This window comes from Numenius arquata, chromosome 5 (assembly GCF_964106895.1).
Source record: "Numenius arquata chromosome 5, bNumArq3.hap1.1, whole genome shotgun sequence".
Classification (NCBI taxonomy): domain Eukaryota; kingdom Metazoa; phylum Chordata; class Aves; order Charadriiformes; family Scolopacidae; genus Numenius; species Numenius arquata.
The window spans coordinates 46,640,142-46,656,701 of NC_133580.1; the positions used below are offsets into that span (position 1 = coordinate 46,640,142).

General features: G+C 43.9%; 1 protein-coding gene across 1 annotated transcript in view; it reads right to left on the reverse strand.

Moving 5' to 3' along the window:
* The window catches only part of SFXN5 (sideroflexin 5), a 100,964-nt gene that overhangs the window by 38,241 nt on the left and 46,163 nt on the right, over positions 1-16,560 (reverse strand). Inside the window, exons 7-9 of the mRNA XM_074147397.1 lie at positions 15,361-15,414; positions 12,619-12,675; positions 11,698-11,763 (exon numbers count right to left, since the gene is read on the reverse strand). Of these exons, the coding sequence (XP_074003498.1) occupies positions 11,698-11,763; positions 12,619-12,675; positions 15,361-15,414 (177 nt within the window). The remainder of the gene's footprint in view (positions 1-11,697; positions 11,764-12,618; positions 12,676-15,360; positions 15,415-16,560) is intronic.

Sequence of the window (16,560 nt, forward strand, 5' to 3'; positions counted from 1 at the left end):
AAAATGCAGCAAAATTAAAAAAAAAAAAAAAAAAAAATCAGCCAAAGCCAAAAACCTGCCAGCAAATAGTGATTTGGGGGCTAAAAAAAAAAAAGAAAAAAAAAAAAAAAAAAAAAGAGAAGAAAAGAAATGAAAAGCATGGGAGAACATATTTTGCAAGCTGCTATATTATACATGCATCCGCAGTGCATCTCGTCTTCTTGGAGGCTGAAAGAATGATGTTGAGAAGCACAACTGCTGGGTAAGCCCTGCATAAGCAGAGTTCTGGTTTTCAAAACCCACGGAACATTTCCAGAGCCCCACAAAGCTTTCACCAGGATGTCAACAAGAACCCCTCCTTCCCTCTTTGGCCACTGTGACTCTTAGCTCTGAGCCCAAGAGAGCCATGGTGGTTCTTCTTAGTTGAAGCAAAAATGAGGGTTTTGTCTTACCTTTCTTCCCCCTCAAAAATGACTGACTGAATTATTTTTTTTTTACATTTTCCAAGTTCTGGGATGAGTATTCACAAAATCTGAATGCTTCCAGAAACTGTAGAGCAGTCTAAAATGGATGGCTTTAAGAATAAAGCTAAGACAGTCTTAGGAATGGCTTTGTTGATGCTGCCCCATGGATTTGGGCATTTATAGCCTAGATACAGTTCATCTGTGCAGTTGACAAATTTTGTTGCGTTTCCAGCCTATGCTTGTAGGTTTGATGGAAGGATTTGACGGTGAAGTGGAAGAGCAGCAGCTTTTGAAACAGAAAAGATGCAGCCGAGCCTGGAAGAGACACTGCTGTGAGGCTACTGGTAATAAAAGCATTTTACTTTCAGATTCAATTTGCTGCTGCAGATGAACTCGCTCCTCCACTTACAGCAACTACCCCACTGTGAATATGAAATTAAATGTTGTTATAGATTTAAATCCAATCTCCCAAATTCCCAACATGAAGACTAGATTTATGAAACTAATGAGGGTTTGTTTTTTACAGTTTTGAAATTGCTTTAGCCAATCTGTGAACTCTTTCCTGCAGGTCATGAAGTGGGATGAGGGTAAACAGGTCAAGGAGAGCATCCAACAATGAGCAGGTACTCCTCAATCTCACACCACCGTAAGCAAAAGGGCCATCAACAAGGAGATCTTAATGAGTTTAATTCCTCGGGGCTGGTTAAAGAACACTGACTATCAAGGCAAATTCATCACTAAGAAAACAACCGCAGGAATATTATTATCATCACCCTGCCTACAGCCTGAGTCACAGATCTGGGATCTACAACACTAGTGCTGCACAAACATGTAACAGAGAGTCAGGTGGAATTCATCACACCAAATGTGGTAAAATCATAAAATCATTTAGGTTGGAAAAGACCTTTAAGACCATTGAGTACAACTGTAAACTAACACAGCCAAGTCAACCACTAAACCATGTTCCTAAGTGCCACGTCTACACATCTTTTAAATACCTCCAGGGATGGTGACTCAAGCACTCCCCTTGGCAACCTGTTCCAGTGCTTGATAACCCTTTCAGTGAAGAAATTTTTCCTTATATCCAATCTGAACCTCTCCTGGCACTTGAGACTGCTCCCTCTTGTCCTTCTGGCTCCCTTTGCAGCCCAAAGGAAAGAAATGAGTCTTTTTAAAGGTTTTTATTTTCCTCCCAAGACAGACAGGTGCTCATGCAAAACATCCCAACAGTGCCTGCTCATCCCTGCTGACTATCAAAGGAGTCTGGGCATGCAGCTCAGATGAAGATATCTACACTGGTGATGTCTCAAGTCCAACAAGACCAGTGCTCCTCCTTGCAGCTCGGAGCTCTGGGCATGGATTTGCCGTACTGGTTTCAGTGCAGTACTGGCTTGGGATATTCCTGCACTGTGAGTCAGACTAGGGAAGAAATCCAGCTTTTCCAGGTTGCCTATTTTTTTTTGAGGCTTCTTTCTCCAGAGCACTTCCTCGATCTGGCTGACAGAGCGTCCTGAGAAGCCAAGGGATACCTTACACCATGACTGCTGCTAACATCCCACAACAGGAAACCAGGGCCGAACACTGTCAACAGGAGAGCAACCTTACTCAGGGTTCTGTTATGCCTCCAGCAATATCCTGCCCTTCCTCCCTCCCTTCCTCTTCTTCAAATGCCAAGAATTCCTGCTATTTGTTTTGCTTCCAGTTTTGTTTTCAGCATCAACAACATTATCTCAGCAGAAGGACAGAGTTTGCAGTGTTGCTGTACTTGAAGTCATACCATCAGACACTGTCACAGAGTAACGATGTAATAATACACCAAGATTTCTGTTTCCTTTTCTTTTCCTTCTTGTCTCAAAAAGTCCACCAAGACATGAATTTTAAAAGCACAGGAATTTTTGAAAAAAATCCCTGCTCTTTTTTTTCCTTTATGACTATTTTAGATTTTTGAAGATGCCCTCTGAATGCCTGAAGTTGGCAACGACCGAGCCATTTGATAAAGGCCCAACCCTACACCTCTTAAACCAGTTCTAGAGCAGTAAACAAATCAGCAGTTCAAGAAGTTATTTCACTTAATTTTGACAGGGATTTTTTATAAAATATATAGGAATATTAGGAGTCCAGTGAGCAAGGTGGACATTGGTTGGTAGATGATGCCACCTGAACATCACTGAGCAGCTCTCTAGACTTCATTAACTGTGTTGGTGAGATCTCCACCAATTTAAGGGATTCAGCTTTCCCAGCTTTCCAGTAGCACTGGGGCAACCCTGGCCACTGCAGTTGAAGCTGGCTGCTCCAAGCGACCTAGAACTTGGAAAGAGGGACTGGCTCCAAAGAAGCTTATCCTTCACCCCTCAAATCACCAGGTTGCTGAATTAGAACACTAATTGGATCTGATGAGTCCCATATAGCCAAACTGAAGAAAAGAGCATTAGGAGAAGGAAGGAAAAAAATCATTTATTAGGGCTAAGGGGTGAGGATGGAGGCAGAGAGATGGAAAACTGGGCTGTTTACCAACTGGAGCTTTACCAAGTCAAGGAGAACAGAATGGAGGAGTATAAGGGAAGGGAAAGTAATAACAATCTGAGTGGAGAAGGAAGTTAGAGAGTTGCAAGAGTAAGGAAAGGAGGTAACTTGAGTCATACCCAAGATGATCACGGAAGGGTTGATGACCACAGTAGCTCCACAGTTGGATGCTTCAATGGAAGAAAATGGCACAGTCTAGAGAAAGAAGCAAGATTGCGGGAGAAGTATGAGTAGGAAAAGAGGGAACTAACACTGCTAACTAAACAAACTTTATTTGGCAGATGATGGACAAAGGAGGACTGTCGAGTCCCACGCCCAGGACAAGAGGTTGTTGTTTCAACATTGAGTTCACCACACATTTAGATCCTGTACAGAGGCAACACCACACCTGGGTGCTGTGGAGCTGGGAAAGGAAAGCAGACAGAAAGAAAGGGCATGGATGAAAACAAATTTGCTGGAAACAGACACATGAAAGTGAAACGACAGAAAATGCTGCAGAGAAGAACAAGGCGCTTGGAAGGTTGCAGTCAGCAAGGACCCAATGGTTGCCATGTACTCCTGAGCCCAAAGGCTCGGTGACAGGCACTGGGTGCCTCCCCAGAGCACACAATGTCTTGGCCTCCACTACGCCAAAGGCTCGAAGCCGTGCCTTTGGGAAACAGCTGCTACAGCTCCAACAATTTATGGGCTCAATGGAGCAATTGCTGTGCTGGTTTTCCAGTCTGAGTGATCATACCACGCTCCTGGTGTCTTCTTATATCTGAACTTGTTATCTGTGAATCATTAGAAAAGAGGAAGTGCAGGAATGGGAGCTTTTGAGCACAGGTATCCAGATTTTAGAGATAGGCGCCACTTAATTTAAAAACTTTAAGCATCAAATAGAAGTTTATCACCAGCTCCTCCAATCTATTGTGATCTTCCTGTTGCTCCTGGGTCCCCACAGCTGTTCACCTCTGAGGAGGTATCCAGCCATGCTCCATCCCCTCCCATCCCTCACCGTACTTTGCACTGACTTCCTCTGGCTTCTAAGTGTTTCTTTACCACCCTAAATGGCAGATAGTCCTGAGGGCAGTGGGTGGCCTCCCGCGCCGTCTCACAAGATGATTACGGGCATCACACCAAATTTGCAGGCTGTCAATGCAGCCACTCCACATGGCTCACAAACAATTATCAAGAAGAAGGAGCTGGGATTAGAAAAATCCACAGGGGCGCCTCCACCTAGAGAGGAGAGTGAAAAATTGCGTCCGTGTGTGTGTGAGTTAAGTGTGTGATGGGAGCAGGAAAGGAGGAACAACCCACAGCCAGTGGCACCAACAACATGGGAAGGTGCAGAGTTGCTGCCCTGGAGCGCTGCGTGCAAAGATGCTCTCCCTGCCCCGAACTGCATGCAGTCAAGAGTGAAAACGTGGTCCAAAAAGCTCCTGTCTTTCCTGAACATAGGGATGGGGAATCAAGACCATATTTTTTTATTGCTCATGAATTTTGTAAGTGTAATGAGCCAGCCCAACTCTAATTCATCTAATTAAAGTTCTTAGATTCTCCTTCTAGCTTTGGTTAGACACCCTGAAGCATTGCCAGGCTTTATTTTAAAAGGCAGAGCTGTAAATGTAACTTTTCATTATTCTCACTCTCCAGCATCAGATTTTTAAACCTGCATATCAGAGCAAAACATATCGCTTGTAAATGGTATCAGTGATCCAGTTCGCTGAGCTGTGAGAGTCAGGGCTGCAAGGGCAGGTATTGCCAAAGCTGGCTGTGACACAACCATTACAGTCTTAATACTATTTTACAGTGATAATCTTAGGCTTGAACAGTCTTCACCTCTCAGCTTCCTTAGGAGAAGAAAAATAAGATCTTTCTGTTGACATCCTATGTGGTCGTAAGAATGTCTTGAGTTGTAAGGGATGTTTTCAAGACAAAGTACATTCAGATTTTGCAGTTTGCAATAATTCAGAAGCTCTGCAGAAACCATACAGTAACTACAGGAGTCCCAAGAAGGTGCATTTTCTTGGAAATAACATCACCAAGGCTTCTGTACAGAAGAAACTTGCTGCAGGATGACACCTGGATCAGAGAGGAGTGATTTCCCACTGCAAGAGTAAGAATTTGAGTCCCAGACCAGCTAGGTTTGAGTTTCTGCTCTGAAGAGCTTCCTACATTGGTCCTGACACCAAGTCACATAGCTTCTGTCTCCATTTGCCAACCTTCCAGGGGCACCCTAAAGACATACAGAGGCTTCCATACAGCGTGCTGAAGGTTACTGCTGCACATGCACTACCCCATAGTGAAAGCTCTGCCCTTTGCTCCTGTCCAAGTGATTTAGTTGCGTTTAACTTCAGCAGATTGTTGCTGGTTTCTTCTTTGAACTCCTGGTGTGCGCTTATGGTGGCACCAGGTTTCAGTGGGCAGAAGTGGCTGGAGGGACTAAACTCCATCTTGGCTCAGCTGGCTGCACCCACAGACTTGCCTAAGCCATCTTTTTATTTGCCCAAAGACACGAGGCACTCGCACACTCCATTTCTGCACAGCCACTGTAATACAAGAGAGGTGACAAGCAGCTGAAGGGAGGTAACATCTTCAACTGCTGCAGCAGTTCCCTGGGTGAAAATGTATCCAAACCCACAAACCTAGATCAAGAATGCCAGGGATCCTGACACTGATCTGTACAAAACTCTAGACTAGCAGGAATATTTTTTTTCCTTGTACTTTTCCAAGAGAAAAATGTATCATGGGATAACTCGGCAAAACAGATTAGGCCATTAAAACTGTCCTGCTTCTCTCCAGTTTTAACCTAGTTTGTGTTTATACATATTCAAGTTTAACTCCATATACTTTCAGAGTTTGTGAAAGCACTAGGTGCACACCATACAGTAAGCCAGAGCATCAGTGAACCATACTGGCATCAGTTCCCTACCTTCACTGGCTTGTCTGGAGTCAGGATTTAGGGTCAGGAAGCAAGGAGGCACTTTTAAAATGAGAAGACCTGGGTCTGCCTGTGAAGAGATGCTTTAAACACCTTCCCGTATGCTGCAACGGGCAGTGACTCTAAGGTGAGTCATTAGAAGCTGACAGCACCGAAGTTATTAATAGCATTAATTGCCTGGGTTTTTTTAACCCAAGGTTACCTGGTAAGGTAAGGCAAAAGGAAAAATTCAAGTCCTGACCAGGTACATTTTAAGTACATAGATCACTACAAAACATACAGCCTGGCTGGCAGTCACGGTTACGACATTGCACCTCTCTCTCCTATACAAAAGAAGCCAAAACACCTACTTTTGTCAGAGTTTAACTCAGGCTGTCAAGTGAGAACAATGTATTTATTTGCCTCTGTACTGACAAGACCATAAATCTCAAACTTGCCCTTAATAAAAGTGTTCTGAGAAGTTACATACCCAGGTGTATTTGAAAGGGGAAGGAGGGAGCCTGGCTACTTTATTCATTGGGGAAAACCCCACCGTCCCTCCGCTTCAAGAGGTGCCTGATCTCACATGTGTTTTTGCATTAAGGGAGAATCGAACCCCTATTACAAGGGGGAATCTCAGTGCCATCGAGTCTGGGCAGTCACATCAGACATTCCCTGATTAACTTACACACACCTATATATGTAAAACACACTCTGTATATGCCTGCCAGGCTTGCTGCGGTGTAATAATTAGAGCCCATCCTGTCAATGGGGGAGGACAATGGCAGCAGTACCGATGTACGTAGCACCTCCAGGGTACATGGAGTGGACAACAGATGGACAACAAGCTAATGACCTGCCACCAAGCTGAGCGGCAATACACTGCTTACTGGGAGATGTCAGATACGTGGCCAAATGATACTGGCAGAAGAGGGAAACCCCTTGGAGAGTCTGCACAGGGTCTTCCGTATCACAAGGAGCAAGATTTGGAGCCAGTCTTGGCAGAACCTGAAGCTGTGACCGTGGAAATTAAAAATCTGATGCATAAAGCTCTGATCCAAAGACTACAGACACAAATGGCAGTAACACCACTGCTGTGAGATGCTTCAAGGAGGATGTATGGAGAAACCAAACAACTCACCACCACAGACACCAGGTGAGGCAACCCCTGGGCTAACACTACGGAACTCCAGTCTGCTGGTCTCAGCACCAGTGACAGCCCGGAAATCAGAGTGTCCGCTCACAGCCCTTGTCTGGATCTGGTTTAATTTGCAGGCATTTAATCGCAGCCGCAAGAATCACTTCTGACCTCAAACTGAAATTACAGTCTAAGGCCATAGTACTGAAGAGCCGAATCAGATGCAGAGGGGAACAGCAATAGCAAATCAAGTTTGGATCTGAAACTAAGAAACCTACTTATAAAATATCTATAAAACAGTTATTAACAACAAAATTGGTTTTGATTACATAGCTTTTTTTAACCTTTGAAAAGCATGACAAAATTAGCAGAGAGCAAAAGAGTGTGTGTGTGTGTGTGTGTCTGTTGGAAAGGGTTTCTGTATAATTACAAGCCCTGTGATCAGTATAGCTCCTGGCACTAGAATATTTGGGGAAAAAACCCCACATTTAAAATATGCTTGGTCTTTCTCAAATTTTTTTACTAGTCTCTGCCTTTGTTTGTCTTGCTTAGGAAAACCAGCTGGTTTTAATTGCACTTCGTATACCACCATCATGAACAGCAGCCAGATATCAGAAAATAAGGCCTAATCATAGGAATCCACTCAATTGTTAAAAAAAAAAAAAAAAAAAAAACACCACAAAACCAATTACTGCTCAGTGTTCGGAAAAAGCAGTAAAATGAGAGCAATCAAAAGAAAAGGCAGGAAGGAGGCTGGTGCATGGAGAATGTGATAAAAATAAACTACAATCACAGAAGGAGAAACAGAAATCTAGGTTACTTAACGGTAATCAGACTCCTCTAAACATATTGTCTGCCACAAGCGAAGCTGGGAGATGTCGCGCGCTCGTGTGGAGCGGGTAGCCCAGGTCTCGGCATGTGCCCAGTGGCAGAGATGGTTCCGAAGTGTCACATAAGAAATTAGAGATGGAAGAAATCTGTTACCTCAGCCTTTTCACCTCTTTTCTCACACTCAGCCTTAAAAGTATCCCTTCTGATGCCTTTGGTAGCCTTAACTTCAAGTGATTGCTTCACTTGAGTACTGCATGGCAGAAGAGATAAAATTTGCGACCTGGGATAGCTTTCCTTGCCTGAAGCTATGCTGTCAATTGTGTTGAGCTAGGAGTAAGTGGAAAAAAGTCTATTGGGAGAAAAAAATACCGAAAAATGTTGAAAAAAAGAATATTGATTCCTCAAAAAATTCATCCCAAAAGGCTGCCAAAAGGCAGGCACTCAGATGTAGCAGTGGATCTAAAAGAGAAGCATCGCCTCTCTGTGACAGCAATTCCTCTCTCTCTAAAATGAGAGAAGAATCAGATTATTTGCAAAGATTTGCTAAGAGTTTTAGTTTAATTGCAAGAAGCATAAAGCCAAAATCTGCTCTTCTGTATGCGTGAGAAAGCAATTTGTTTGTCCCTCTTGTTAAATAAAGACACGGAGGGTGAAGACGACGGGAAGCACAATCACAAGTCAACTGATCTGTCATTTCATGAGCCTTCTCCCTGCGTCGCTTGCCAACTGCAAACATGGAAGGGACTTGCTTTAATTAATACCGGGTCTCAGCAGACCACTGGAGGCAGTGGCACTTGTTTTCAGGTCATCTGGTCCTAATAGGCTCACACTGGGAGGTGATTTGTTGCTAACTGACAGCAAAAATCAGTTAATGAGGGCTGAGGCCTTACAATCAAGTGTAATGAACCTCAGGGCTATTTCTATATTATTTGTCATAATCATTTAAAAGAAAAAAAAAAAACACAAAACAAGAAAACCGAAACTGCTCGAGGAGATGCTGGTTATGAATCCAGATATTTACACCATGAAAATCACTTCCTGCTCTGCAGGCTTTTCTCTAGGCTGCTCTGCATCAGGAACTGAGCACGCAATAAGCGGTGCTATGGATTATCAGGACACAAGCTATTCTGTGTTAACACATACATTGATAGTGTCCCCAGTGGCTCATCTATACGGGAACACCGGTGCACAGTGACTTTATCTCATTTTTGCACACCCTATGTGCCATAGGATACTCCACTTTGGAAGCAGACCTCCTTCCAACATTGGGAAGGAGAGAGTATCCATGAAGGCTGCTGACCTTCCCTGCTTCCCCAACTACAGCGATGGATCTGAGGAAAGTTCCTGCCTCCCCATAGCAACATTCTGACCCTCAGCACCAGAGCCACAAAACCACTGCTATTACAGAGCTCATGGTACTCTTCACACACGCTAAGGGCATCCCCGTGGAAGCCCTGTCTGGTGGGATCATGGTGGGACTCGCACAAGAAGACAGCAACACCCTCTCAGCATCCCTACCACTGAAGGAAGACTTCCTCCTGCACAAGCTTGAAATGCTGTAAGTACAGAATACCACAGCATCATCTTTCCTCATGGTGCTTTTAAAACTGTTCCCGTGATGGGCAGCCGAGGTGTGCAAGATAACCAGGTACGGGGGCTCCTGCTGGAAGTGCACCTGCAAATTATTGGGACAGATAAATCCAGGCATCATTTCAGTTTCTGCATTTATTCAGAACCTGTTGCTCTGTACAGACCATCAGCTCCTTCACCACCAGGGAGTAAATGATACAACTAATGGAGGTACAAACCACCACAGGACAAAGAGCTGATCTACCGTCAGCAGACTGATGAGCTGCCCACATGTCACCAGCAGTGACAGCCACCCTGCAGTAACAGAAGGCCACTGCTGGTTTGCTGCAATTTCTTTTACCTACAAGTCTTGGTGTAGTTTTTCACACTGCTTCAGAGAGCAAGTGTTTCTCTCAACACCACTGATGGTCACTTCTGCACTCTGAACCTATCTCTCTGCTTCATCTCCTTTGCAGTCAGCCTAGGAGGAATCAGAGATTTTAATGCCCTACATTAGCTGTCCCAACATGGACATCTCCGCTCACTACCCAACTGGTTTCCTTACCAAAGCCTGTCAGCTTCTCAGGGTGACAAAACTCTGCCAGCATCACTTCTCCGTGTCTCCTGCCCTCTATCTGCCCCTGTTGCCAAAATGGAGAGGAGCATTAATGCCAACAATGTGGAACCAGTCATCATCCCTCTGCTGCAGCGCACTGGGGGTTGGAAGGCAGGTTGTGAGTGGCAGCAGCACATCAAGCTGGAGAGCTTTGCTTTATTAATTCACAAGGTGGAAAAAATTCTCACCTAAGGAAGACAGTCAAGCTCTCCCATGCTACTCTGGAAAACAGTGGACAGAGAACGGCTGCTAACCGAAGCGTTGAGGTTGGTGGGATAGGGTCTCAGATTGTACTTCAGCTGCATAAGCGTGGAGCTGGTGTGGACACATCTTCATGGGGTTATGAAGCATAGAAAGTCACACCAACACAAGGCTGGTTGTGCACAGTCTGGGTTAATTCTGCAGCGAGGGGATAACACAGAGGAGCAGTGTGGCAACCAGTGAGCAAGCCGAGGCAGCACTATGGAAAACTATCAAACAGAACCATATCCAATAAAACAGAGAGTTACCACTCAAAACTGCAAGGCACTTCATCAGCTCTATGCCCTTTGCTAGTGCTGGTGCAAAGCTGTCTAGCAGCTGCAGAACACAGAGATATACCTTCTGCAAAATTTCTGCTGTCCACTGTGGACACAATGTGCCAAACCACTCACTGTCAGTTCCCATCTCAGTTCTCCTAACGACCTCCAGCCTGCTCTAGACAAACATTTTACCTTTCAAACAAATGTAAACAAGCCCATGCAGCCTCTTCCCCCAAGGTGAATTGAGGAACCTGGTCTCATGAGCAGGCTAAGTGCTGACCTCTCCCCATAGCACAATCTGTTTGCAGAAAAATTGCCTGGAAAAGGATGTCTGTGGCTTGAGAAAAAGGAAAAAAAATCTTGGCCAGAGGAAAAAAAAATACAAACTGCCATGGAATCTTTAATGTTCCAGTAGAAAAGGTACAACCATATGTTTTAGAGGCTTATTTGAAAATCCAACATAAGAAATAACTTCCATGAGTTGCTTCTGAAAAATGTACCTGCCTTCTTGGGAATTAGCTGACCCTGCTAAAGATGTCAACTTGTGCTTCTGGGGAATCTGAGTATTAAAAGCCTGAGGGCTGCACCACAAGACCACAACTTTAGCAACATTACAAGCTCCTCTCTTATTACTTCAGATATGACTGTAACACCATTTCCAGCTTGAACGCTGTCCACAGGTCAAAGATGCCATTCTGAATGCTGTGGTTCTTTCAGTTCCAGGAGTTGACCCACCAAGGCAGTATCTCCAAAAGCCTCACTCCGTTCAGCATGTCAGCTGTCACACTATCACTCCGCAGCCCCAAAGTTGCTCTTTTAACTTGGACTAGCCTAATTCACCATGAGTTAATGCACATGTGGATAAACTGAGTTCACCCAGCAGCAAAGCCACACTGCAGAGATGCAGGCAGTGAATGGTGCAGGACATGCTGGAAGCCACCAGCAGTAGAAGTCTCCTTCTTTTGAAAAGTTTGGGCATGCATGGACAGAGACACCTCATGGTTAAAATATTTTCTGGTTACATAGACTGAATTCTGTCAATTAAAAGATAAACATGCTTGGCAATTCAAACAAACATCTCAAAAGCACTGCAGTACTACTGTAAGGGAGCAGTTACTTAGTAGTGAAATATATAGATATAAAGCGTTACCCACTGCTATTGAGACAGCACTTATGACAGCTCCCAAGTAGCCCTGGATGAACTTGGATGTCGGAGAAGGCTTTGGAAAGAAAAACAAAACATATTTTCAATAAACAAATTTGTGGTTATTAAAATGCAACCAAGCTTTTTTGTTTGTTTTCTTTTTGTTTTATTTGTTTTAAACCCGAGACAGGTTTAATTTTGTCATATTGTTCTGTGACACATGGTCTGTCATCTAGCAGCGGCAAAAGCAAGGAAAATTGTAGCCTCATGAGCAAGGTTAAAGGGAATGGAAAATTAATTGGCATCAGAAAATTATAATAATAGCAGCTTAAAGGAAGTATGTGAATGAAATTCAGCAAATGGTACAAAATTAGCATTCTTATACACTGGTGATGAACCCCAAACTCTCCACATTAAATATTTGTCTTTGAAAGGTTATCTCAATGAGCTGGATGGTTTCCAACTCAGTTTCCCGTCTTGAGCTTCCCACATCCCAACATGGGATGAATGAAGGCTAAAGCAATGGGGGGGAGCGGGAACAGCCTCACCATTTCCCAGCACCATTGCTGGTAGCTCATATAAAGTCTTTGGGAGATGGCAGCGTCATCACGGAGCCACCTTCTGCTATCCAAAACCCCAGATACCGTTTTGCTTTGTGCTCATTTACATATCAAATTCAACCATTTCGTACCAGTTAGAACTATATACTGGTTCAGATCAAAGGCATTGAGTATTACTCATGTGCTTCAAGTGATTTCAAGATCCTCATGCCATTCACAGCTGAGGTTTAAAATGGAAGTCTACACAGGAGAATGGCCAATCTATAAATTCATCACAGAGTTTCTATTAACAGCGAAGAGACAAGACTTATGTTTTCATGTCAAAACAGACCTAACGCGCTGTATACACTGCATATGTTGGGTCTCCTCACCTTTGTCGCATTGCGGTTTGCATAGTTGACGCAGGCATTGTGGCTCTGATTCAACCACTAAAGAGGAAACAAGAAGAGACAGGCATAAGCATAACTTCAAGAAAATAAAAAAAAAAAATTAAAATCTATAAACGCGGGAGTGCTATGGCACAGGAAAACACATCTCCCTTTAGACCTGCTCACAACTTTCCACCTCTTTTCAAAGGCTCATGCAGGCCTTACATCTGATTTACTGCCCTTCAAAGTGAGGGACAGAAATCCCAAGGCACCCAGTGCCTAAAGGGCAGCTCTGCTTCCTTGTATGCTTGACGTGCAACTCTTCTCCTGGACCAATTCACCTCTACACAACACCTCAGTCCTATTGGTCTTTATTTTCATCAGCACCAAATCCATACTGCTGTTAAGTCGTAGCAGTAAGCCCAGCAGTCATTTTGCCAGTCACTTATTAAGCTCCATGGTTCTCAAACAGAGGGTCATAGGAGGCTTCAGCTGAGGAACAGGAGATGAACAAATGTACCATCTTACGCATATGGTTGTCACTAAACTAGCATTTCTGTCCACAACTTTTTGGAGCAGAATTTGCCACCAAACAGCATGGCAGCAGCTGAGGATGAGTAGCACCACACTCCTGAAGGGGTTTTACCCACAGCAACTGCTGGCAGTATAAAGAAAATAGTTTTCATTCCCGAAACACTGTGTTCCCAAATCAGAGCATGTCAGAACTGAACTCCTCTCCAGCTGCGGCCAGAATTAACACGGAGGAGGAGGAATGAAGTGAGGGTAAAGAGACAGAGGGAAATGAGGCATTGAAACACAGGGATCAGCCCAGTCATTGCCAAGTTCAGGGTCCAAGAGCACGTTTTTCCTGCTGACCAGCTCTCTAGCCTGGAACTTTGGATCTAGCAAACCTTGCTTTTTTGTTTTCTTTAAATAGCAATTTTTAAAAAAAATTTACAATGTCCACTTGCCAATATACGCTGGAAATCCACCTCAATTTTCCAGATGTGGGTTGTTGTTTTTTGGTTTTTTGTTGTTTTTTGTTTTTTTTGTTTTTTTTTTTTAACTCCCATACAGCTCTCATCTACAGCAGCAGGTCCCAGGACCAGGCTACAGCCAACATGAGACATGCACACTTTGGGCATCAGCAGCAACTGCTTCACTGTACAAGCCTGCTTCTATAGGACCCAATGTTTGTTAATGCAGTAATACACATCATCCCTAAATCCTATGCTATTTACCCAGATAAATCTCCTTATCAGAGAGGTGTAGACATACTGCTCAGATATTGTCCTAAATCTGGAGTTTAAGCTGTCTCTAAGTTGAAGACATGGCCACTACCCATTTCTTTAATCCATTGTCTTCCCAGGTGGCCACCTGACACCCTCCAAAGTTTTTTGGATGATGCCTCTTTAGGTTGCTACTCCTCCTACTTGTATTTTTCAGAAAGGGGTGACCCATGTGTGCCCATCAGCAGGAATGATGGAGGGAAGAGTTTGAGAAACTTGTCAAGCAGTGGTGGCCCAGGGGGGCTTCGGTTGCCGGCCTATTACAGCCTCCCTCTCAAGTGGGCTCATTCCAGTTCTGTGTTTGAAATGTTCTTTCTAGTTTTAAAAGGATTATTCCATCCTTTCAAAGCCAAAAGTTTCTCCCAGCTACACTGTGATGGTGTGAATAGGAGCTCCTCAGGAAAGCCATTTACAAGGCACACAGCCCAAGCCAGCTATCCAGGCTGGCTCACTCCTCACTCGTGCAAGAGTAACTTCTCCAAAAGCCAACTCTTTCCATCTTAGATGTCTAAAAACAGGTGAGACAAGTTGCTTTCAAAAAGATGAATGAGTCTAGATGTCTCCAGCCACTACCCAACTCCCAGCAGGTAAAGCCACAAGGCACAGTTTAAAGCTAAATGCACCAAACTACAAGTTACTGGCACATACCAATATATTCTCAGTTCTGCAGTCTTTCTAACATCCTAGACAGATCCCATTCTGCTTTGATATTTCTTAACCGCATAATTATCATCACTTACACTATAGACAATAAAAAGACATTCACAACTAAAAATAAGTCTGAAAGTAACTTGGTTTTGCATTTAGTACTTAAGGGGCGTGTTTACTATGGATAAAACTCATTCACGTGCACGCTTCCTCTCGTAACTCTTAATTCCCAGAATTTTAATGGGTAGTAACACCAATACCTCCTTATACACACACTTTTTTCACCCCAAAGCTCCTGTAGCACATTGAACGCAGAGGTCCTTGCCTTTGCAATGGACAGCTACTCCCGAAACTCCTGGGCATGGGGCCTCCCTCTGCCTCAGCCCTGCGCACACATGGCACTTCAATGGGAACTCACCAAGGAAGATCCGAACTACTTGACAGGTGTCTTCAAAACAGCAGATGTGTGAGCTTAAGGGCCTACATTTTCATGGAAGTACACACTGTGCAATCATTTACACCTTTACTAAATGGGTCTGAAAGGTTGATTTTTGAGATCCCGAGCAATTTTGCATCTCCACTGAGATGGCATAAATAGCCAGGCACTGGAAAGCGGATCTAATAGTTTGCTTATAGCCCCTTCCAGACCTACCAACCCTTTCCCTAATTATATCCAGCCACATCATCTCCCCATTAACTAAAGCTCTGCCACTGCAGAAAGGCCACGTGCATCAGTTTTTCCTCTAGACACAAGTCAGCTGCTGCTTTCCTTTCCATCACATTCTCCACCCATTCAGACAAGTGTTACCTGCCAAAACACAGTGGATGCCAGCGTCTGGTTGGGCAAGAGAAGACCAACAACCTGCAAGAGAAGAGATTTTCTCATTAGTAAGTGCATTGGTGGTTTGCTCTTGGTGCTCTTCTAGGCATACAAACAGCAAACTTAGAATTAAGTTGACTTGAATAAATTATCTTCATTTACAGCTTTATTTCATTATAGTTATTGAACTTCCTTTCAGCCTATTGTCTCTTCATTTTCCAGTGATGAAACCGAGTAACATAGCTGCCCGTGAAAAACTTGCATCTTTAATGATTGCTTGCAACACACCTTGAAAAAAGTCTGGCAGCAGATACTGTCCAAAGATTAGTTCATTAAAATATAATCAATTCTTTAATCCAGGTGTTTCTGGAGGGTAATACAAACACTGCATGAATGCAAGAGTTCAAAGTTGTTGCTATTGGCAGTGAAGGGGGGTTTTCTTATTTTCCTTTGGCACATTCGCTGTTTCAAGCACAAGAAAGAAATTCCATTTGAACATCTGAAGACAGGAGTGCCACCTGGAAGCACATGTGCTCCTGTTTGGGAGCCTGAATTTTGTTTTAAGAGAAAAGAATTGTTGATGTGTCATATTCCGAGCTGCGAAAAATCTTGCTTGGGTTATGAGCTCAGGCCGACGATCGCTGTCTCCCAGAGGCTTACGGCTGCCTGTCCCAGCACATACAGGACAGACATGCCTGCTGCTGTGGCATCTCGCATTCGTGCCCGCTTCTGCATGCATGTGAGATGCCACAGACTTTGCAAGGTCACCTACTGCAGCACCCGAGGCCACACATGCATGTTGCCTATACAGTCCTGAGAGCATCCTTTGGACATGTCTCAATATAGCACACAGGCACACTCTCTGCAATTCAACACAGCACTACCAGACTCCTTCCTACCTTGTTTTATAGCAAGCTGTCTTCTCAAAGTATAAGAAGCTGAAGAAGAGGAAAGGGATGCAAAGCAAGGGATTCCCAATGATAAACCAAACAAATACGGACAGGAAGATGAGTTCTTGGGTAAGAAACAGGTAAGGTGAGACACTTCCTAAGATCGCTGTCATTTTTTCCCCTCCTGCGCCTCAAATGTCTGATAGTTTCTGAAGAAGATTGTCTTCATCTGGTAAAATCACACTCGAATCTTTTTTAAGAGCATAAAGACTGAACAACTCCGTTTAATTCCAAATAC